This window comes from Thermobia domestica, chromosome 12 (assembly GCF_964235325.1).
Source record: "Thermobia domestica chromosome 12, izTheDome1.hap1.1, whole genome shotgun sequence".
NCBI lineage: Eukaryota > Metazoa > Arthropoda > Insecta > Zygentoma > Lepismatidae > Thermobia > Thermobia domestica.
The window spans coordinates 144,306,077-144,331,820 of NC_137465.1; the positions used below are offsets into that span (position 1 = coordinate 144,306,077).

The 25,744-nt window shown below is 32.4% G+C and overlaps 1 protein-coding gene across 1 annotated transcript in view; it reads left to right on the forward strand.

Moving 5' to 3' along the window:
• Hmx (H6 family homeobox) overlaps nucleotides 1-13,261 on the forward strand; it is a 60,171-nt gene extending 46,910 nt beyond the window's left edge. Inside the window, exon 3 of the mRNA XM_081734210.1 lies at nucleotides 8,650-13,261. Coding sequence (XP_081590336.1) covers nucleotides 8,650-9,317 — 668 coding nt within the window. The 3' untranslated portion in view covers nucleotides 9,318-13,261. The remainder of the gene's footprint in view (nucleotides 1-8,649) is intronic.
• The last annotated feature ends 12,483 nt before the right edge of the window (nucleotides 13,262-25,744 follow it).

Consider the following 25,744-nt stretch of genomic DNA (forward strand, 5'->3'; position numbering starts at 1 on the left):
TTTATTATAATCTTATGGCAGTAGATATGTTCTTGTTATATACATTGTTAACCGATTATCTAATTGTCTCAATAGTAAAGTTTGATCAATTCTTGTTTACATAATGTTTCAAATTGCATTAGATTATAGTAGAATCTATCTGCTATTTGCAAACTAGATTTCTTTTATAGAAACCATTTCAATGTTTATTTGAATTAAATTATTAAAATACTTTTTGATAATAATTGTTTATATGTTATTGTATTTATATACTGTACGTTAGAAATAGATAATGCTGCAATAATTGATAAGGTCTTGATAATCCTTAGTTTCATTAAAAGATATTTCTAAGTCATCTAGAAGATTCTTTTTCTTTCTTATTTTATAGATGTTTTAAATAAGTCGTGATTATTATAGAGTAATTGTTTTTTTTATTTTTATATTAAAATGATGTTCTATATTATGATGAACTATGATGCTAACAATGAAATGGATAAGTGCTTAAAAATCTCACTGTGCTAAATTCACACAACCCTTTACCTCATCCATTCATGGCTAATTCTCTTAGGCTACTCTCAGCAACTAAATAAACAAATATCTTTCCTCTATTTTATCAGTGGCTTGTGCCTGTTATGAGTTTCTTTCAGAGATGAATATCATATTTTCAAATAGATTACCCTTTACACTCTTAACTGAATCGAGTAAGAGTCGAAGTATGATAGAGTTTCCTATCTTACGGAGAGAAAGTGAAAGAAAGAGAGCTAACTATGTGGATTATTGAAATACAAGTGTTTCAGTAGCGTTTTAATATTGGTTCAGCTTATTCAATGAAAATAGTTCCTAAAGTTTAAAACATGTAAAACCTGTAGATGGGTATATGATGATAACATAAATGTACCTTTTCTATAATAATGATAACGCTAAATGCGCAATACATTTAGACTTTGAAACTATGTTGTGCAACTGTTGCAAGTCTTATAGAATGGCTGTGTCCGTCCATAAGTCTGTCCGTTGACAGATATCGAAGCTAAAACTTTAAGAGATATTAAGAAGCTGTTTCTTGTAATTGATTCAGCGTCCCAATAATAGGTTCTATTACCCTCGTTAAGCTCAGACAAGAAGTGGTTGAGATTAGCCATTTCTGGTTTCAATTTTTTTTTTTTTTTTTTTTGCTATAGAACAAAACCGGTAATAGATAGTAATAAACGGTTTTCCCGAATCCACTCAACGTCTCAAAGATACCTATCGTCATCATTATCAACACTCTACCAAACCCGGAGGTGGTTGTAATTTGCTAATACTTCCGGTTTCGATACTCATTTCCACGTAGCAAAAACTGTAAAAAAAAATCAACAATCTGTGTTTTACAATCAATTCAGTGTCCCAAGAATAGATATTATATTATAGACTAACCCTCTATTCAAATCGTAAGTAGTAGAAATCAACCATTTCCGGTTTCAACGTTTATCGCTATACAACAAAGACAGTAATAGATAGTGACGAGAGATCGGTTCACAATCGGTTCAGCGTCTCAAGAAAACGTATATTATCGCTACCTCCAGCACTCTACCAAAACTGGAAATGATTGAAATTTACTAGTACTTCCGGTTTCAAACTGATTTGTAAGGTGGTCCAGTCGCAGAGCACCTACCTCTGCTGCATGACGTCCCTAGTTCGATCGGCGGCCAAGTAAATTTGTGGTGGACAACATCGTATTTTCTCGGTTATTCCCGTTTCCTTCCACATTCTCATTCCACCAATTCTTCCATCATCATTCACTTGCCTTAATCATCCGTCTCCCTTAGCCTAAAGTGCATAATCGTAAGACGTTAAACTGAAAGACTTCATTTCATTTTTTTTTTTCGTAGAGAAAGAAACAGTAAATGATATCGAGAAGTGGTTTCTTGCGAGCGATTCAGTGTCCCAAGAATAGCTTTCATCTTCTCCGTTGACCTTCTACAGAGTATTCAAACAGGAACTGGTAAAAATAAGACATTTCCCGTTTCAACATTCACCGCTATTGAACAGAAACAAATATAAATAGCAATAACTTTTTTTTTTTTTAATCGGTTTACCATCTCAAGAGAACATACCATCACCACCTGCGGAATTAAACCAGAAGTGGTTAAAATTTACTACTAGTTCCGGTTCTAATATTGATTTCCATAGATGAAAAACGGTAAGAGATGCCTAGAATCGGTTTTCTAGGGCCGATTCAGCGTCCTAAGAATAGATTCCAAATCTTCTGTTCACCCTCTATCCAAATCCGAAGTGGTAGAGGTCAACTGTTTGTAGTTTTCAGAGTCTCAAGAAAACATACCATCACTATTTATATATATATTAAACAAATAAACACAAGCAATTCAACCTATGATCTCTTTCATTCCTCCGCATAATGTTAGCAATTACAATGCTTGTATATAACAATAGTAATTTTTTTCTATATACATCATAAATTCATAAGTAATTGGTAAAAATTATACAAAACCACAGGCAGCTTAGACACTATTACGGAGCAATTTATATTTGTATTAATTTATTTTCAAGCTCATATAGGTAGTTAATGCTTGTTTAATATTCCCCATACAAAAACTGAGACGTTTTAAATGATTCAGTACAATTTAAAGAAATGGGACAACTATGTCCCTTGGTCGTGAAGGAATTAAAGCAGGAACTGGTAAAATTTAGAAGCCATGTTCATTTTGTGATGGACAACATCGTTGTCCGTGGATTTTCTTGGGGTATTCCCGTTTCCTCTCCCATTTTCATTCTACCAATTCTTCCATTATCATTTACTTGCCTTAGTCACCTGTGTCCTTAGTCTAACAGGCAAAAACGTGGCAGTGAACCTAAAATATTTTACTTTAGTTTAGGAGTGTTTTATTTGCATCGTTGAAAAAAAAAACATCGTTGATAAAAATGATTATGGACCAAACAGAGAAGGAAAAAGAAACGCTTTCTGATATAGATTTTGAGAAAGGAGTAGTTTGTTTCTATGAGAGAGAGACATACAAAAAAAAAAAACTTTCATCAATTATAAAATTCTTATAATGGTAGAAGACTGATTCATGACCGTTAACAGTTATTTACATGCACATTATTACATTGTGATTTTACCTTCTCACCCGTTTTACTCATAAGGTCGCGTGCTACCGTTTGTATATGGAAAGCGCATACACACTCTCTTCCTCTCTTTGCAAGTCCCATTAGGTGCACAAATTGTTGTGCATGGTTCGAAAAACATTTTGCCTTTATACCTATTGACCGTATTTCAATGAAACTTGGCAAATACACTGTACAACTTAGGAGATGTAGTATATTTAGAAACAACTATCGTGCAGATACCGGAATGTGGATCTCTTACAGGGATGTACAAATGAAAAAAAGGAACAATTTCGGGAAAAATTTGCCCAATTTCTTCCAAATTTATCGATCCATGATACATGTATCTGGTATCATTAAAAGGCATGATTCATTGTAAAGCCAATGACATACAAAAGATTAATACAGGTTGATTAGGATACGAGCAAGGTCTTCCGAAGTTTTTCAAAATGTTGTGCTTTACATATATTTTTTAAAAATCTTTATACTTGCTTGCTAAATGTATTTCAATGATAATTTACTTGGCAAGTGTATAGCCAAGCATTCATAGTATTTTTTGAGGTACTATTTGTGCAGATACCTGAAACTAGGTACCTAAAAGGGGATTCTAAATTTTAAAAAAGTAACTTTTTTCCGGGAAAACTCCTAGATTTTTTCCAAATTTAAAAGAGTTTAAGGAAACAAAGTTTATTTAAAAAAAAAGGAACTCTCGAACATAAATAGTTCACAGAACATGTCAACTAGACACATTTGTATCAGCAATCCTACAATGGGATGAAACAGCCCTATTATTTTCTATTTTTATTTTTATTTTTTGAATGCTGTAGCTATGCTATATATACATAAAAGTTATCTTTTCGGACCTAGGAATAAAAGCAGGCTTAAGCCTTTTATGGTTCTAAATAGCCTAGAAACGTATGTAGTTTAAATAAAATGAAATAAATATATATGTATAAAGAAAATGTTTAAACATTCACAAAGTAATTTACAACGTATTTCTGTTTCAACTTTTAGTTTATTCAGGGAAAGCAGCAAGAGGATTGGATTCTGTAAAACTATGACCCACTCTCTTATCACCTCCGCATAATAGGGGGAGCAGGCAGGGGTAGAAAAGCTTTCAACTGTAACATTGCTATGTCAGCAATAAAAACGCTTTCCAGCCCTCTATTTTTTAAGTTTTTGTTTTGACTTTTTATAGCAAAAAAAAAAAACAGTCTCTCATTATTCTGCGCAAAACGTTTTAATACCCTACGATATCTGCACTTTGTCTAAATCATGCTTTTTGTTGTTTTTTTTAATAAAAAGAAAGAAAATGTAAAAATTCCAGTTTCAATATATACATTTGCCAGCCCGCTTACGTTAAACAAACATAAAAGATAAGCGAGGTGAAGGGAAGGTTTATTTAGTTTTTTTTTTTTTTTTTTTTTTTTTTTTTTTTTTTTTTTTTTTTTTTAAGAACCACTTTGCTTAAACATCACAAACGCTGCACACACGATGTATAGAAAAGAAGACATGTTAAGAGTCACTAATGTATAAAATAGTCGTGAAATTGCTCGATCTCTAATGGAATAAGTGAAATGCGCACAGACTACCAATGCCAGGTTCAAATTTCAATTTGTCCTGTCTACTGTAGTTTTTCTTTTTATATAAAACTCTTTTTAAAAACCCTCGTTTACAGCAGCCTGTTCACGTTTCAATTTACACGTAGCTAGGCTTCAATTCTTTATCCTATGTTATAACAACCCCTTTGCCTGGTATATGCTGTTCTTGCATAATGTGAGTGCAATCAACCGTTGTGTGCTCGTCGCAAAGGGGAGTACTAATCCTTTATCTTTTTTTTATTATTCTCCTCCACTCATGGCAGGTCTTTATTTATGGGTACTACCCCTCCATTTATATGGACGAGCTTGCCCATTTCAACTCACCGTCTTGCATAAGTTCTCATTGGCTATCCATTACATAACATTGCCATTAGTAGCACGCGATTTAGTCCTAACAAAATTCGAAGACATTCATACGCGACGCATGTACAATAACTCGTACTTAAAAGTAATATATACTGAACAAATTAGATGATTTTAAAATAAAAAAATAACATGAACAAACACTTGTAAAGGCATTATGAATTGTTAAGTCAGTTTATCTTCTTCACAACATCTGATATTTGGAAGTTCTGAGAAATTGATTATTTCTGAGAATTGAGAATATGGTATAGGAATAGATACTGAGTTATCGAAATCAGATGAAAATAAATATTTATAATTTAAAGCCTTCAGTATGACATTAGAGTTAAAGAAGACAGATAATAACCAATGGATGATGATAAACTTACTTACCTAGACTAGACACCGCGTTAAACACTTTAGTTCATACTTTTCATTCCTTTTTGGCTGTCTAAATAGTCGATCCTCATTCACGAATTTTACACAACTTGCTTGATATCAGTGGGATATTAGTTAAATTGAATATGCATGTATGAATAAATGTAAGAAATGTTAGCAAGCCACCAAAATTCTTTTCAATATACTGCCTCTTAAGGTTGATGTAAAATGACAAGCTTTGCCGGTAGATGTCACTACAGTCTTCGTATCTCTCTTTTATATATATATATATATATATATATATATATATATATATATATATATATATATATATACCTTTCACGAAAATTCACGATTTCTCTTACAAATTTCAGCCTAGAGACTTCAATTTTTTTACAGAAGAAACTCCATAACCTATTGAAGACAACAATCCGTGTCGATTTTTTATTTAGAATTTTCTTCATTGTTGAAACAGTTATATTGTTAAAGGTTTGATTATTCATTTCATCAATCAAGCCATTTCAACAATGAAGAAAATTCTAACAAAAAATCGGCACGGGTTGTTGCCTTCGCTAGGTTATGAAGTTCCTTCTCTTAAAGTTTGAAGTCTCTAGGTTGAAATATGTAAGAGAAATCGTGAATTTTTGTGAAAGGTAAAAAAATACATAAGAGATATACGAAGAATGTAGTGACATCTGTCGGCAAAACTTGTCCCTTTAAATCAACCTTAAGAGTAAATATTACTAGTTTATTTTCAAAAAGGAAAGGAAACAAAACAATAAAGCAGTAATCTGTTGTAAGAAATTATTTAGAGAATACACCTTTTCCACACGCATTTGCAGTACATGATCAAAATTTCCATCCATGTTGAAATTATTTTCGCATATTTATATTTCACAAGTGAAACTAATTGTGAAACTCTTCGCTTCATCGAGTTTCTTTACAAGCATTTTATATGAAAAAAATAGCCACAAGCCATTGCTAAAATTTGAAGGTAATTTTAACAATTATAACAAGTACTCTTCCTGAAAAGAATTATATACAAGTAACTTTAACACACACTCCAGTAAAAAGAAAGAAAGAAAATTCTCAATGCTAAGACCTCTATTTACTATAAAACTTCCAAATATCTTGAAGCATCAATATACAGTTTTGTATGTTCACGTAACACTCAATGTAGATATAAGCATTATATACGTCATAACGAACTATTGTTAAGAATTATAAAGACTTAAAAAGAATTTGTAAGAAAATACCTATTGAAACACTAGGCTCTTTAAAATAATAGGAGAGCATACAAATTCATAACTTTAGCATCACCAGCAGCATTATAATTCAGAAATTTAAGTTTAATATACTTCACTAATTAAAATATTTAAACAATATTCGCTTTATTAATATCATACATATGTGCTATTTCCTTTTCAAATTATCTTCATCTGGTGGAACTGTTTATTTAAAACATCAGCAATGTATGTAAGGAATGTAATATAATTAAAAGTGTTATTACTTTAATAGAACCATAAATACTAATTGTGAAATTAGATTTTAAAAGAAGATACTCACATGAAACAAAGTTATTTCACATAAATAGTTTGCATTCCTACTTTGGAAAACTACCTCGTAGTTCTCCATAATTAACATTATTTATTAATAATACTCATAATAAATCATAAGATATTTTAATGATATCATATTTTAAATCATTTCGACAATTTCTAATCCACCTACCTATTTTACATTCACTTATGTATAAATTCTTTGAAAGTAAATGTACATTATCTTTAGTTTATATCATCTGTTTAAGTTCGTATTTTTATCATTGATAATAAAATAATAAAAATAATGGAATTTAAGTCATTCTTTTAACTTAAATAAACAATTTACTTGCATAATTATAGTAATGTTATAAAGTAAGTTTTTACCAATCACACATTATTTTTAAGTGATTTATTTATTCTAAATATTGGTCAAAAAGTTAGGAAAGAAACACTAAAAAAATATTCGTATTAAATTCCAGTCGTTACAAACCGAAAATAAAATATATATAAGAAGTATAGCTGAACGCATATTTCTTGTTTACGAAATAAATAGTGAAAATATAATGTCAAACTATTATTTTACGCGTGTTATTCAATGTATCTGGTTTTTCTTAATATTAATTCAGATTAACTTCAAAGCCAGAAATTCTTGAGTTACAAATGAGTACTAACACTTTCAAACCAAACTACAATATAAAGAATAATACCATTCTTTCACAAATCTTAGTTTGTATTACAAGTTGATTTTTTTTAGATACTTAATATATATTTTCTAAGTTGGTATAGACAATAATTTGAAATAATATCATATGTTAAATATATTTTATTTCATACCTTTAATATTATTTTAAAATTATGTGTTATTGGAAACAGATACTAGATTTAGAGAACTAATAGCATATTAGAATGATCTGCTGATAATAAAAATCCCTGTTGAATCCCTAATATTTTTATGATTTTATTTTGAATCTTTTAATATTGCATTTCTATTAGTCCTAATGTATTAAAAGCGATCCTTAAAATCGTTCGAAAACCAACATCAGTCATATATATATATATATATATATATATATATATATATATATATATATATATATATATATACGATTTACTATGAGGCATAATTTACATAAAAAGAAAAGAAATAAGCGTTGCACATCTCACTACCCTTGGCTGATTACGGATACATTAGCATGGAATAAACATTACATTGCATTGGAATAAACCATCTAAATTAATGCTTTTGTTTAACTATTCATCAAGAAATGACAGTCGAGATCTTTTGAGAGAAAAAGTGTTCCTTTTTATTCAAGTATGGATGCTTTTGCATTTTTATGTGAAATGTTAACAATGGTGTTGATAGGATTCAGTTTGTTTAGGAATTTCTGGTCCTTCTCTCTCGTCTAGTGGGTTACGAGCGTGGCTTTAATGTAGGGGCTCTGGATTCGATTCCCAATGAATTAGCATCAAATGCACTACAGAGGTTTAGATCCTACTTTAAACCTTAGGACTCATGCTATAACCTCATTGCTGCCAAAGGTCGTAATTACCAAATAATCAATTCTTTGCTTAGGAAAGCAAATTCTTCGTTTAGCCATTTACATTTCGCTATATGACTGTGTTACATTAGAGTTCATTAATATATTAATTATTTTCTAAGTGAATGATTTTAGAAACTAATGAGTAATATTTTGTCTTTTTAATAGGTGGATCTACAACGAACGAGAGTGCGCCAAGTTCTCCAAGAGGCGTCACAACAGTTGCAGACAGAAGCGATTCTTCAACGGAAAGTCGAGTAGCATCCCCAGTGAGTCCTCCTCCACGACCAACGCCAACTTTGACGTCTTCACCAGGACTGAGTAAACACACGGAAACGTCGCCACCTCCTCCAGTAGACAGAGCACCGACAGGCGGCGACTCAGTCAGTGGCAGCAGCAGCGGAACAGGTACTGTCGCCGACGACGACAAAGACAAGAAGAACAAAAGGAAAAAGAAGACACGAACGGTCTTCTCGAGGAGCCAGGTGTTTCAGTTAGAGTCAACGTTCGACATGAAGAGGTATCTGTCGAGTTCCGAACGTGCTGGTTTAGCAGCTTCGTTACATCTGACGGAAACCCAAGTGAAAATTTGGTTTCAGAACAGACGAAATAAGTGGAAAAGGCAACTTGCAGCGGAATTAGAAGCAGCAAATATGGCACATGCAGCTCAACGTTTAGTTCGAGTACCTATCTTGTACCACGAAAGCGGAAATCATAGTCACTTAGATTCTACGTCACATCCGGCGTATCCTCCATTATACTATCACCCTTCAACATATTCCTCAAGTGTTCCATCCAGTCCTGTATCCAGAGCGCCGTTGTCTAGCCTCGTGTAGAGTTTCTACAGTATCTTTCCTCCATGTGCGACTATTACAATTGTGTAAATGTGAACTATGATTTTGCTGTGCTCTCCTCAATGTCTTGAAATCATCCCTCTTGTACACTGCTCTTTCTAACAAAACAATCTAATTTACACTCTAAACATTCCAGTGAGAATTGTGAACAAACTAATTATCTACATGTTCTGAGTCCGTAGTTCAAAAGAGGTTGCCGTAATACAATACACCACTATCTTTAGCTTTTGAAAGCAACTGCTCAATTTTGCAGTGTCTGGTAGATAGTCTTTATCTGAAATAATTCTATATGCCTAGATTACGAACTATTTTTTTTTAGTTTAAACTAAATTTGGATATTTTGCTACTAATAAAATTTCCAATGTTATTTTCAAATATAACGATGACTAAAAATTTGAATCATTAATGCGCGTATTATATAAATTAAATGAATACATTAATTGATAGAAATTATATAAATGTATCAATTCATGGTTGTTCAAATCAGAATTCTCTATACTGATAGATGCTACTAGTTACATTGGTCCAAAAGGTTTAAGAACTTTATTGATTCCAGTGTACGAGTTTTGTTTGTTCGCATTATTTTCAAAGAAAGTTTTTAAAGATTTATTAAACATCAGAAATCGATATCTCCAGTACTGTTAGGTGATTTAGATTCTAATATCTAATACTACATACATTTAATGTAGCTGCACTTGTAGCACTACTTTCTTGTAATAGAAATAGGCATATTCATATATTAAAGTACATATATGACCGAAAACTCTATTTGAAATGGAAACATTTAGCTTCAGTAATCAAAACAAATATACCTTCATCCTTATTATAAAGATGTCTGCCTCAAGAATCGCATTACTACATACAGTTAATTACAAATGAGATAATTCAACTTACAAATAAATCTGTACAATATTTAATATAAATATTACTTTTTAAATTATTATTATTATTATTAAGATGAATATTACGAATAATTCCATTGGTGATAAATAGTAATCATTTGGATACATAATACCAATAACAATCTTAAATGTCTCCAGAAAGCATTGGTAATAATAAAAGACACTGTTAAATATGTAATTTAAGTTAGTTGAAAAGAGAATGAACCAAACTTAAGCCAAAAAAGGAAACATTGTAAAAATTTTAAAATAGTTACTGCAATTGTTGCAAAGTTTTATTAAATGTAACACATTCCTAATTTTACTTGAATATTGAGCAACAATTAGATAAATGTGAAATAAATGATCGAGAAATGTAATAATACATACTTACTTAGGTAAAATTTGTTCTTAACAAGTCATTCTATGGTAGAGAATTTTCAATTTACTGAAGACTTATTATTACAATGTGTAAACAAAATTCAAACATTACTTAAAAAACAGACAAATTAAATATATAAGTATATTTTTCCTTTAATTTATGATTTTCAGGGTATATATATATATATATATATATATATATATATATATATATATATATATATATATAAAGTTAGTTAAATTGAGTCATGATACGGTAGAGAGTACCCTACATAGATGTATTTTGAAGCAATTGGATTTGAAAACAATTGGACCTATCTCAAGCGGTTACTGAAAGTGTAGAGGACCTATTAAGATTCCGAACCAGAGATCAATGTTTACGAACTGTACCTATACCTACACAACACATCTTATAAGATAAGGGTGGATATCGGAAATATTTCGAGGTGTATAACTTACTCTTCCGACATCCGTTGTGTACGAAACAATTCACACGATGGATATTTAGGCAGAAATTGTAGTATCTTTTATATAATTCAGAGAATGTTCTACATCTCTGACGCATGGAGACTCTGGTTTATCCTAGCTCCTGTCGCGCGGGGTTTGTGGTAGACAGACAACTTTGCGTGGGGTTTGGCTGGGTTCTCGTTTTTTTCTACCATTATCATCCATTTCATCATCACTGCCTTTCTTAGCCTCGATATATAACCGAAAAATATACTAAACGAAAGGAAAAGAATTATTCTAGCTAGATCCTATAGTTTTGACATAAGGACGCTCCCAAAAATGCTTTTCTGCAATCTCATTGTAGCTCTGAAAATGGTAATTCTGAAAGAAGATTTTTTTAAATAATTTCTCTGGGTTTTTCTTTCGTTTTACATGAAGAATCACATCTTGAAGTTTGATCTTCTCGCCATCTGTACGCATGAATTTTGTGCACTGCGTGGAATTTAGCAAAGTCATTTTAATCCTATTCATTCCAAAACGACATCTATAACCAGTCGCTCCTTGTGAGTAATGTAAAAATGCCACAATGAAGTTGTCTATGCTTCAGTAGCAATAATGTAATCCTTGCTTCTTGATTTACGCAATGGAAATTCAGTTTCTAGTCATAGCGGTTGGTTCAATTTGAGCGATTTCAATTTACACCTGCATATGTCAGTATATTTCTGAGTGTCATCTTGAACAGCGACTGATCTTTAAATAAAAGGCGCGATTTGTCACAATCGCGAAAACACAAGAGAAATCTACTTACTGTAAATGGGTGCACTGTGCATAATATAGCATTCAAAGTTCAATTTTGAAGGAATTCCAGTAGTAAATTAACGCAAATGTTGATGTGTACGTGGATTTTACGCTCTCATAATTTTTAGAAATTACACACATACCATTAAAACAATCTGCAAAAGTTGAACATTTTTTGTTCCGGAATTTCAAACTGGTTCTGAACTAGATTTTTCTCTTATTAAACAACTCTTAAATACACTTGGTGGATTTTTTTTTTTTTTTTTGTACAAGTTGTAACCAACAACATACTTGTACTAGTTTTGTATTAGACAGGGTTTAAATGAAGAAAAAGTAATCAAATACCATATTTAATCTTGTTCTCATAGCCTACTCTGTAACATAATATTCTAGTTCCGATTTTTTTAAAAATATCAAGTAAATAGAGTGTAACTGTTATTCAGTTTATGCGGTATGATGTTGAAATGGTTTAGAATAACGAATAAATAAGCGAACTGAGTGGATTCTATTTTCTATTTGGTTAACTGTAAGTTCAAAGACATAAAAAACATTTTTTGTACCAAATAGTACCGATGTTTTTTTTTAATGAAATATGAAACATTTAGATCCTTATCTGTAAGTAATGAGGACTCCTGCTCTGTCAGAACAAAATATTGTTTAGAATCAGATTTGTAGGGTAATTTATAGACTTCCCAGAATTGATACTTGTAGGACATAAATGTATTCGAAAATGATGTTTTCTCTTCTGAAAAACTGTGAAAATGTTTCATCTTCTAAATACTTTTATCAACTTTTATATTTACAAGATCAGCAAATAATGCTCTGAGTTATAATTTTACATTTTTATTTTAATTTTATAATAGGATTGATTAGCGAAAACCTCTCTTGAAATACAGACGGCATGTTATGAACTATATTTTCCATTTTCACTTACATTTTCAAATTTTCCTCTTTGGTAAACGAAACAGATAGCATTTCTCCTCTGTATACTTCACTGACGGCTATGAGTAGACGAACACACCAAAGTGGATGTATGTGACTTGTGTTTTTGATGTTCTGTGATATTGTTTTCAAGCTTTATATTAAGTTCTTTAAGAAAAGACAAAGGCACGACGTGTGAACGAATACAAAATAAATCAATAAAGCTATATAAATATAAATATATATATATATAAACTCACAAAATTTCTTCTGCTGCACTTTTACTGTACATGCATTTAAAAAAAATAAGCGAATGTGAGAAGACTATGTTGATAATAATGTATTATATGAGCAATAGGATAACTCCTTTTCTTGTACATAGAGCCTTTTACTGTCGTGTGTTGTGTTTGCATCCTCGTGTCGTATGAGTTTCGAACAATAGTTCGCCTGATGCACTTCCTACTTGTAATTATTGTATCTCTGTAATAAATGGAATGTATAGAATTTGACTGAAGACTATTATTTATGGAAAATTATTCATTACTCTTTTTTTCTATTATTTTTAGATAAGGACTCCAAATGATATTTCAAGTAAATCTCTACCTTATATACATACCATGAACACGGTACAAAGGTATTAGTATTTCTTGTACTGTGGAACTCTATAGAATGTAGCTTAAACTGATAAGAGGGACTGTAACATGAACACAATCTTTAGACAGTTTTAACCTCGGTACTTGTTTATTCATTATAGATTTATCTAAAGGTTAATTTGAAAAACAACTTCAATTTCTGATGTACTTAATTAAATTAAATATAAGTTCCTTATATCTCGTATGTGTGTCCTTGAGATATCGCAGACATACAGTAGATGGACAACAGAATGACATACGTGTATTACAGGTAAGATAAACACTAATTTGTGCACATTTATTACAGATAAAAGATCGAATCCTTGATTGTTCACATTATTTTTCTGACCTCAATTTATGCAGTATATTGACGGAGGTCCGTCAGTTTCTTTCCTTAGTCTTGAAGTATCATTTTGACCACTCTGTAGGGATTTTGCTCAAACTTTACTAATACTGTAGAGTAATGGTTCTCAACTTAAGAGGGAGAAGGAGTGCGCCACAGCGGCCGGAAGATTGGTGTTCAATTTAACATGGAATCTCAACCATTTTTTAGGCAAATCATGGTTTCATTTCGTTCTTTCGCAAAAATGTCTCAATAGCTCACTCAATATGATGCATCTCATTTTAAAGGTGCAATTTGAACTCTGTGAGTGATATTTTCTTCTTATAAATACAGATAATTATAATCCAAATTCCCATAAGAAAATGATCAAAATTAGAGAGAAAAGTCTTCTGTTTTTTTACAGTAAGGAAAAGAGCTAAAAACTTCGGACTTTTTTGAGAATGGAGTACTATATTTGTATTTGTGCGCTACTGTACTATTTTTTCGCTGTTTCCAATAACATTCATTACACAATCGATGAGAAATTATATCCTTCATTATTGAATCTACAGAAATCAGAAATCAGATTTTTTCGTGTTCACGTACTTTGCCGTCTAACTGCTAGATGGCACTATAGTCATTCCTCATCCCACTTTCCTTCTCAGCGGGAGCCAGTCCTTTTGAAAACCTACTTTGAACTTCTTAACAGGGGCGGGAGGAAGGAAGTCGTTGTGATGAACGGGAACTTCAAACACGAGGAATGGCAAAATGTATGACCTCTTTGGTTGATGGTTTCTGTTTCAGCAGTACAGTGTGTTTGTAGATGGTTTCTGTGAGAAGAAGTAATTTGTGTTGGTAGCGATAAAGTCAACCTTTCGACAGAGATTTGTGAAGGAGAAGCCGAACCAAAGTCTTCGTTTATCTATTCCAAGAAAGAAATGAAAACTTCCTGCAGGACTGAGAATATACATACAAGAGAAAAAATAAAATACGGTACATTATTATAATCTTATTATAATAATCGAGTAGATTAATCCCCGAAATATTCTTTGTTTACCTGTCAAAAAATCAAGAATAATATAAAGCTCTTTCATCAGCTTCCATGGTACAACATACTAACCACAAACATTATATATATATATATATATATATATATATATATATATATATATATATATAGTGGCTGATCCAGGATATGATCAAGGGAGGAGCTAAACCATAGTTTGTCTCTTTATCCAGAGTAAACAGGATTGAAGCCCATTTTATCCAGTGTATACCTGAACTTCAAGGAAGGGGGGGGGGCTATAGCCTCTATAGCCACCTTTGGATCCGCGCCTGTATGTGTATACTGTTTACAGTGCCGGATTTACGTATAAGCTAAACAAGCTATAGGTTAGGGCCCTGCTCTCTTGGGGCCCAAAAATCTAAAGAAAAACTGGATATACATTTCTAAAATATAAGAAAATTAAAAAATAAAATAAAATGTATATATACGTAGCAACAATGCTTCCTGCTGTGTAGCCTACGTTCATGTAATTAATGGGGCTCCTTCTGCTAGTCTGCTTCCTAAATTATCTCTAGTTTGTTCATTTCTGTATGTAGGGTGCCTTTGTTCATCTGGACACATAAAGGACCCCATTACCTTAAACAGCTTGGGGCCCCACGAAACCTAAATCCGACTCTGACTATCTATTTATGCATGTTTGCTCCCTCTCTTTTCGAAGCAGTGTTTCTTTGATATTGCTTCAGATTCCGGCAGGTTTTACCAAGGAGGGAAGAGTCCTTACTCATTCCAGGCATTCAAACTAGGGACTGGACTACTTACTTCCAACATTCTGTCCCCCATGTATCCCGGTCTGAATCAATTGCCTAAAGCCCATAAAACATTCAAATTCAAATGTAAATGTTGTTCATCAGTGTCGACACCGAAATATTTCTCAATCAATGGTAGGGGTGTTTGGTATCCTCAATCTGTCTCCCTCTTATTAGCGGAGAAATCCTCTATATTCGGTAGTATTTTTTTTAAAGTGCTGTTTAATGTATCGCATAGGAAACTAAATTTTTATATACCCTAGTAGTATAGAAACGCACCATACGGTACCTTACCAAATAAACATCCTATGCCAAGGATGCAAACATTAACAATAATAATAGAAAAACATACTAATAAACATTTTAAAGACATTCTTTCATTAATCAAGTCGCACTTAAAAGTAGAAAACAATTTTGGTTATGCATGACTTAAAAAAAAAAAAAAAAAAATGGGATGCGCTCTAATATAGGCTTACATACAGTTACTTTATAAATTCTTAAAATGACGCGCCCCATTCTTTTTATTTAGGCTTGCATAAATAAGATTATTTTTAACATTTTAGTGCGAATTGATTAACAAAAGAATGTCTTTAAAAGGTGTTTTATCATTTTTTTTTATTCGTTGGACACATTTTCCAAATCCTAAAGTGATATGCAACCAGGGAAATAAGAGCTGGTTAAAGGCTAGTATTTATTTTAGGATAAAATAGTTGAAAATAAAAACATATTAAAATTTGCTTTTAAAATAAATAGATATATTGCAAAGTATGAAAGTAAAAATGAAATATTGTATTGTCGCCGGACTTACGTCGCTCTGTGACAGTTCTTAATTCTATGACGTCAGGAAATAAGTTCAATGTATACGAACACTTATTCAATGTTTGAAACAAACACCTGTTACGTCCTTGTACACTCACCTCCAAAATGATTGTCGCATATCTATAACTGTCTTCTTGTAAAAATATCATGTAATAATGATTTTGCAGGAGACTTTTAATACTGATACTATGTGTACAATCGGGAAATATATGTGGTAAATTTCATAGGAAAATACAGTAATTATAAATACGAAGATTAGAATGAGTAAAATAAAATGTTGCTAAATGGACACGAAAGTTTTGTTTTCGTTTTATTGTTCTTATTTACTCCTCCTTTGACATGAAACTTGCATACATGTCTCTGCCGATTGTACACATACTAACATTATAAGAAATACCGGGTGAATTCGTTATCAAATTATATTCCTACAACAACATATTTATAGACATGCGACAATAATTTTGGACATGAGTGTACCTTCCTGAAGAAGGTGACACATCTTTTAATTCTATTGTTAATGAAGTGGTCTATTTCCCCAAATAAAAACCAATACCAAGCAGAGCATATGCTCCCTCCTGTCCTTCTAAGCCGGTACCCAAGGCTAAATGTAACATTGCGCCCCTTTCCTGTTGTAATAGTTTAGTTCTCTATGGTATGTTTGTGACCGTTGTAGATATTTGAGTGGCTGACGGCTGATATCATGTTGGTCCCTCTTACAATATCTCTGTATTTATTTTCACTCCTCTGTCCCATTTACATCAGTAACCACCCCCCTCCTACGCTGTCCAACTTTGACCACATGCAGGGGAAAACGAAGGAAAAGGAGGGGTGCCATTTGCTTTGACGGTATTTCAGCAACAACCCCATCTGTTGCCAAAATAAGGAAACACTTTGCACTGCGATATCTTCGATTTGTCAAGGTCACTTGACTCCTTCCGACTCTTAATTCTTATCACGACCCCCATTATATCACATCCTCTTGTCAGCGGCCCTCTTATAATTTCTGGTTCCTAATATGCTTGTGTGGGATTTTTAATATACCTATTGCGGAAATCTCACGACATACAACTATTTCGATAATAGTAGAATTCATTTCTTGTGTATAGTGGATAATATTTCCTAAAAGCGAATGGATTAAAACCAAACTGCATCAGTTCATTCATATTACAAATATCGAATCCGATCCGTCATCAAAATGAATACTATTGGTCGGAGTGGTTTTCTTTGCATGGAAAGCATCAAAACAAAGACAAGAAATCGCATATCAGTTGAAAATGACTTGATAATGTGCGTCACGAATGTTGAACCAAACATTGGCGCACTAGTAAAATCATATCATGCTCAGGTATCTCATTAGCTTTCAATTTTAATTGTATTTTAATATGCAGGTTTAGTTGCATTTGTATTTTTCTGGTATTTAATTATGCAATTCTCATTAGTTTATATCGTATCTCTGTCATTTAAATTTATTTTTATATAACTCTGCACCTGTTAAAAGTGTTCAGTTGACCTATTTTTTGTTCTTAACAGTAAGTATAAAAATAAAAATATTTATCAGAACAAAATTCAAAATAATATTTTTTAAAATAATATTTAATTTTCTGGCTTTAGATTCTAATTATAGCTATTTATCTCTTCCGCTTATCTTCGCGACCCCATGAAACCTTCTCACGGACCCGCTAAAGGTCGCGACCCCTAGGTTGAGAAACCCTGCTGTAGTGGTTAGTATAAACTAACTACTGGAAATGGAAAGTAGTTCAAGATGGACTTTTTTCAGATCAAGGTCTGGAGTGGACTTAAGATACTTTTAGCTCTAATTCTTCGTCACTATGTCTACCTGATTTCATACCTTTCTCATTATTTTTAATTCGGACAAGAAGTTATTATATAGAATTGAATGTGAGTGTTAACTTTTGTGTCATAATCACTTATATATATAATTCTCACATGGAACATAATGTGTTCAGATTTTCAGGTTACAAAATCTTGATTTATTAAAATATCCACACGCACATTTACGTTAAGAAAAAACAACTTTGTTACATAAAAATACGACAGCAGAGTACGATCTCATCTACACACATGTCACATAAATGTTAAAATTTTACAAAACTGAGACAGACAATAACACATATTTTTCTATTATATAAAAATTAATACTTTGATATTTGATCATAATAAAATATAAGGATTATAGTTTTTAAAGTTTCGCTTTATATTTTTCTATATCTATTTTGGCAACAACGTACAAAGGAAACCAAGTTGGGGAAATATTTCATCACTTTAAAACTTTGAGTTTAAAATACAGACTGAGATAAATTAAGATTTTCTTTTCTCTTCTTAGGAGTCTTCATCCCGGTGAAATTAAAATACCGCTAATTTTACAGTAATTATGTGATATCTTCAAATAGATAAAAGATAATCGAAATGTGGAACAAGAGCGTCCTAGACAATATTATTTTACATGAGAAACCGTTATTACGACTCACTTATCTGCTTTCGATTTCGAGCCATTTTGAAAATCGGCATTTATTTTCGCGTTTCTAAACAGCTAAAAACGGAAAGCCACTAGGTGACTTGTGATAACGGTACCTCACGCAAAATAATATTGTCTAGGGCGCTCTTGTTCCATATTTCAATTATCTTTTATGTATTTGAAGATATCACATAATTACTGTAAAATTAGCGGTAATTTAATTTCGCCGGGATGAAGAGGGATAAAATGTAAATATATTGAAAAATACTGTTTTGAACAAAAAGTGTTTTGAATACATAGACTAGATATTTGTGCATCAATCTTCATCCATAAGAATGTCTTAATAATCAACCATGTTCATTTTTTTTTCTGAATCAGGGCTGCACAAAGTTTAAATCCGCTTATGTTTCATACATTGCTCAGTTATTAGTGAGCAAAGGTTTTTTTTTTCCTTTCAAGTGTTTGTTATGTATCTACAATATTAATAAAGTATTTCGTATATTCATGTTAGTAAGGAGCACCGTAGTCTAGTGGTTAAAGTGTTGGACACTTATGTCCACGTTGTCGGTGCTTCCTAATTTGCGGTGACCACCCAGCGTCGTGAGGCAAACTGGGAGTCACGTGAATGAAAGACGTGACAGCCACTAGTCTAGAAAGCTCGCGTCATACGCCTATTAGTCTTAGGCTATTTGAGTAAGCGTTACCCCCTGTAGCGAACGCGGCCAAAGTGGCTATTCAGTAATTTTACTTCCACCAGATGTGTAAATCATACTGTGAGCCAGTCAGGGTTTCCAGGTCTTTTTGCCAGGTCCAGGTGTGTAGTAGCAGAGTTCCAATACTCTGCACAAACCATCTTCCAAGCAGCTGTTTCTTGATACAGTCCCTTTGCCTGGCAACACCTCTGTCCTTTTTTACCTTCCTTTTGAGATCTTTTAAACAACAGGCGGTCTATTGTTCCGACCCGCAGCAAATACGCTCGAGCTGACGTTTTCTCAGTGATTTTATTGCTTTCGCGTTTATGATTAGTCATCTACATTTAAATACATGGTAGCGTATTCCAAGAGTACGTATAAGCAATAAATACGCTTTGCGATCGCCTCAAATAGCCGGGTACTTAGAGACAGGGTGACAACGTGTTCGTCGCTAGACTGGACGAAATTCAGCTGGTCGCTATCAGATGGCGTTGGAGCGGCTTAAGCCCATAACAGCTGTCATGCCAGTACTTAGTTCAGTTTAGTTTTTATATTCATGTTAGTGAAAATTCTCTACAATGTCACACACTAAGGAAAAAAATGAAATATTTAATTTAACATGCCCTGTAGGCTAAAGGAGAAGAATCTTTAACAAAAGTGAGTGATTAAGAACTGGTGGAAGGATGAGAATTGAAAGAAAACAAATAAACAAAATAATAATAAATAAATAAAACGAGAACTCTCTACTACTGAGCCACCACACCACACGCCAGAACTACGGAAAGAAGAATGAAAATCTACCGTACATATACAATGTTCGCGGTTCATACAGGGGAGTATCAGAAACGAAGGTTATGAGGCCGATATTTCAGGAGTTACGTCTGTTATAGAGGAATGAATGAATTAGAGGAATGAATGTAGTACAAAGTTTTACCACACGCCACCTACGGCACTAGTTGTAAGTAAACACAAATGGCGACTCCTTTGGAAAATTGGTCTCGGGAAGAAGTCCGCTTAGCTATTCGATTTCTGCGAGCGAAACATGTAACCGCGGCAGAAATTCACCGGCAGCTGGTAGAGGTTTACGGAGAGACTGTACTGTTTCATCAGCATGTCGCAGAATGTGTCGAAAGTCTCCCCATACAGCCCAGAAGACCACCACGCTGTTGAAACAGTTTCGCTGCAACATCATCGACCACTCTTTCTACTGCCCGGACCTCTCTCCAAGCGACTTTCATCTGTTCTCGCACTTGAAGGAGCGCCTAGGAGGCCATTGCTTCGTTTCAGACGAGGATGCAAAACACTTAGTGACAACGTGACTGAATACGCAAGGACAGAATTTTTTACCAGGAAGGAATCTTCAAACTCATCCCACGATGCGACAACCGATACGGAGACTATGTCTAAAAATAACCCAATGTAGGGCCTATGTACTATCTGTTGAGTGTATTGGTTGCATGAAATCATATATAGGAATACACGTTTCACTGCTGGCTTTGTAACCTTATTTTCTGATCACTCCTCGTACATTCGAATCAGGACTAAATAAAATTAATTCTGTTTATGTTTCATACATTGCTCAGTTATTTGCAAGCATTTTTTAAAAGTATTTCTTATGAATCTACAAATTATTTCGTGTATTCTTATTAGTGAAAAGTCTACAATGTTACACACTAAGAAAATGAAATATTTAACATGCCCTATAGGCTAAAGAAGACAAATCTTTAACAAAAGTGAGTGATTAAGAACTGGTGGAATGAGAATTGAAAGGAAAAATTAATTTTAAAAAAATAAATAAATGAAACGAGAACTCTCTACTACTGAGCCACCACACCACACACCGGTCACTATGCAAAGAAGAATGAAAATTTACCGTAGATCAATAGTGCTGACGGTTCAAAAAGTTAAGATAACTAGAACTTACGTTCAGGACGTTTCAAAACAACAAAGAAACACATTTGGGATGTGATTCCTGATACCAAGGTAAAAAAAAAAAAGTATGGACCAGTCTAGAAGTAGAAATGAACAACCGAATGTTTGTCGGAAAAATGCAAAAGCAGCCGTAACTCTAAAACAAAATGTTGGATCGAAATCTGTGCAAATATGAAAAAAGCAGCGGAGAAAAATATAAGATTAGAAGATAAACCATGATTCAATTAGGTATATAAACGCATGAACGAACAACTAAAATGCATTAGTTATAATGACTTAAGGAACCTAGCATTATAAATGAAAAATAAAAAAAAAAATACGAGAATAGTAAACTTGAAGCTACTGGCATTTTTAGAAGCAAGAAGAGATGATGATTCATGAAAAATGCAGATACGGAAAAATATCAAGGAGTAAAACATGAAGACATTTACAAAGCTAAAATTGGATTTCTAGGATATTCTGGAAGTTTTCCAGATTGATAGATCCAGTAAATTGATAACTGTCAATTACACATGTTGAAGGGAAAAGAAAAATTGAAGATTACATACTTCAGACGCACAGTCTCAGAATTAATTCTTTTCTATTTCTCCTTGACATATTCTGAGGACAGTTTGTGTTCGGAGAGTTCCTTTTCAGAAAGGGTTTCCATTCCCTTAATTCTCTTAAGGTCAGTTAATAAAAAATGGTAGACTTTCACTTGGGAAGTTGCTGCTTAAACCGTAATTACCTTAGATTCGTATTTTGTACGACATCGTCTTTAGAATGAATCAGGCTTCCGACATGTGTTACGATCCACAAATTCGAAAAATTTTCCAGGAATTTTCCGAAAAAAGAAAGATTTTCTAATTGGACGGACACGAAATAATGATACTAATGCCAATTTCAAGTAAACATGGAAAAACTTTTCTGAAATTGTGAAAAGAGCAGCGGATGAAAGTCTGGAATTTAAAGAATAAATCTTGTTTCAATGAGAAATGAACGAACACATGAACGAACTACTGAAACTCACTAGATCGCAATGACTTCAGATTTTCAGCACTGCAAACGTAGAAAGATATGAGGATAATAAGCGCGAAACTACTGGTAGTTTTAGAAACAAGAAGAAAGAACATGAAAAATTATGGCTACAGAAGAATATTGCAAGGAATAGAACACAAGCACATTTACAAAGACACAAGCGGAATTCCAGGTGGTTCTAGAAATTTTCTAGATAGAAGGATGTTCAATAACCTATTAAATATACATGTAGAATCTTAGGTGATCCTGGAAATTTTCTAGATAGAAGGGGTAACGTTTAGATGCCCTTCTAAATATACATTTGGAATTCTATTCTATCCTTGAGGTTTTCCAGATAGGTGGAGACAGCATTTCAATTGATAGCTGGAAGAAAGAGATTGTGGAGCACAGCTTGAGGAGCAGTTTCTCCAAAAGACTGAATTATCTACTTAATAATTTAAGAATCAGAAATCTACGGAAACTGATTCTGTTTCAGTGGAACTACTAACTACTCAAGGAGGGAGGTACATACTACCCTAATTAAAGGGAAGTATCGAATTGTTAATTTATTTATTTATCTTTGACAGGGATTTTCATGCTCTTTTGTAGCGTTATAAAAGTAAACTTCTTTCAAACGCTTCTCCAAAAGTGATCAATTTAATAGGTCTCCAAAGGATTATTTTTACAAATATCATTCTAAGAACAAATGAAACATTGCGGAAAGCAGAGTTTCTTATTTCTAGCATACATTCCAAATCCAAAATAAAAATCACAAATTTCTTTTTTTCTTTTCTTTTCTTTTCTTTTCTTTTCTTTTTTTTTTTTAGAAAATTCGACTTTAGGCTTGAATAACATCAAAATTTTACCATTTAAAAACTGTTTAAGATTAATTTACCATGGTATTTCTAGTATTAATACAGCCACGGAAACTTTTCCAACGGTTTATTGTTTTCTTGTAGAAAAACACAGGTTTATTTTGTTTAATACTGGAATTTTTAAGTTTTCATATTTTTTTCATTCTCCCAGTGATATATTATACTGATCCTAAGTGATCATTATAGTATTAACTGTTTTGTAAAAGCTCAGGTTCCTCAACTTCAGAAGAGGATAGAATAGAGCTGGTTTGCTATGTAGTAAACATATTTTTCATTTAATTTTAATGTCATTTTTAGGGCAAAGAATGTATTTGATATATATATATATATATATATATATATATATATATATATATATATATATATATATATATATATATGCCACAAAAGTTTCTTACATTATATTTGCTTGAGTACATACCGAATCTGGACCAAAAATTGCTGCTTCGTTCTCAGCTACGTCCTTTTTCAATCTTGTGAATGACGTCGTACTGAGTGGTTGCATATATATATATATATATATATATATATATATATATATATATATATATATATATATATATATATATATATATATATATATATATATATATATATGGATAGATAGATAGATAGATAGATATAAATATAGATATAGATACATATTTAAATTTTATGGGTGGCAACTCGAAGGGGCAACTTCGATAAGATAGTCTACAAAAAGATAATATGAGGTAATACTAAATACTTAATTAATTAGGTATTTATTTACATTTTAATCTACAGAGTTATGGATAAATTGTTTAAAGTGCAGAAAATGGGCTCATTGCAGATACGCAGAGTTGAAAATGAGAATGACCCTATAATAAACAAATAAATACACAATGGTAAACTTTTAATAGCTTTTATATGTACCTCTCTCAATTTGTTCTGTATTTGTTGAATGCGTGGGAGAAATTTTGTTGCTTTCGAAAAGTGTATGTTGATTTAGTACTTTATATTTGAATTAAAATTTACGTTATTACAATTCTAAACCCGCTGCATACCCTGCCTAGAAGGTAATCCTGAGAGAGATGTTTTTATACTTTTCTAAGATTATGTAAGACTATTTTTCTATTATGTCAATGATGAACGCCTCTAATACCCAAAGGTTCGAACTCAATTTCGTCACATCGTCTCCTACATGGTTAATAATACTAATACGCTTAAAATTCGAATTCTTCGAGTATTTGAAAGAATTCTTTATTCGAATTATTGTTCGAATTTTGAAAACAAATATTAGGATATTCAAACATTCGATTAACAGAAATATACTCGAATATTTTTAACTGCACTAAAGAAAATACTTCAATGTAGAGATGCAAGGGCTCGGAAAAAAACCCGGCTTTTTTGGAAAAAAAAACTCGTTTTTTTCTGCTTTGCTTTTTTGCTTCGGAAATTTTGGGCTTTTTTCAAAATACTGCTTTAAATTGATAAAACAGACTTTGTATCGCTTCTCTATAACACAAAAAATCATTTAATTACTGGTTGATGCTGATAATAATATAAAACATCGAAAATAAACTATGAATTTCAAAAAAATATTTCAAACAATTTTTCTTCAACATATTTATAAATTCCACAGGAACATTATGAATTCCACAGGATTAACCAATGTATATAATAAGAATTTTTTAACTTCCTATATACAAAAGTAAGCAGAGTTGGCAAGAACCGTGGTTGTTTTTGAAAATGCCAAAAACCCGTTTTTTGGGGGATGTTTAAACCAGGCTTTTTTGGTTTAAACCAGGCTTTTTTGACTTAGATTTTTTGCTTTATGTATTTATATTACATATTCACAGAAATAAGTTTGTTTCGCCTTGATGTTATTATGCAACAGCGGGGTTATGCCGGAAGAACTCCCATAAGCTTAAAGAAGTGCGGTCAGTAAATTTCTTAAGTTGAGAATCTCCCGTCCTAGCCATTGGGAAAATCCCGTCATTACTTGAAATGTAAGACAATAACGGGAAAATCCTGTTATTGCTTTGCATGTAAAATTTAAAGGTCAACGTACCATAATCAGTACGCTAAAACTGAGGTATTAAATTACAAATTTAGTACCGGTACGTAGATATCATTGAAAGTCCAATCCAAGCTAATGTTGGAAGCTACGTAGGCAATCGATAAATTTTGCCAATTTCTATCAATATATTTAAGCAATATTGGCTTCTTTATAAAACAACACGCATTTAGGCATGCAGAAATATACAATTTGGTTTGTTTCGTATATTTAGGCTTAACATCTTTACGAAATACCGAGGTTATCAAGGAGAAGACTTTCGCTTAAACTGACATCCGAACCGCTACTTGGGTTACGCATGAAAGAAGGTTTGTGGTTCGACCGAGAATTGAACATGGGACACCTTGATTAAAAGGTGAAAGGGAAATAAAACTAATGCAGGTGGTTTCA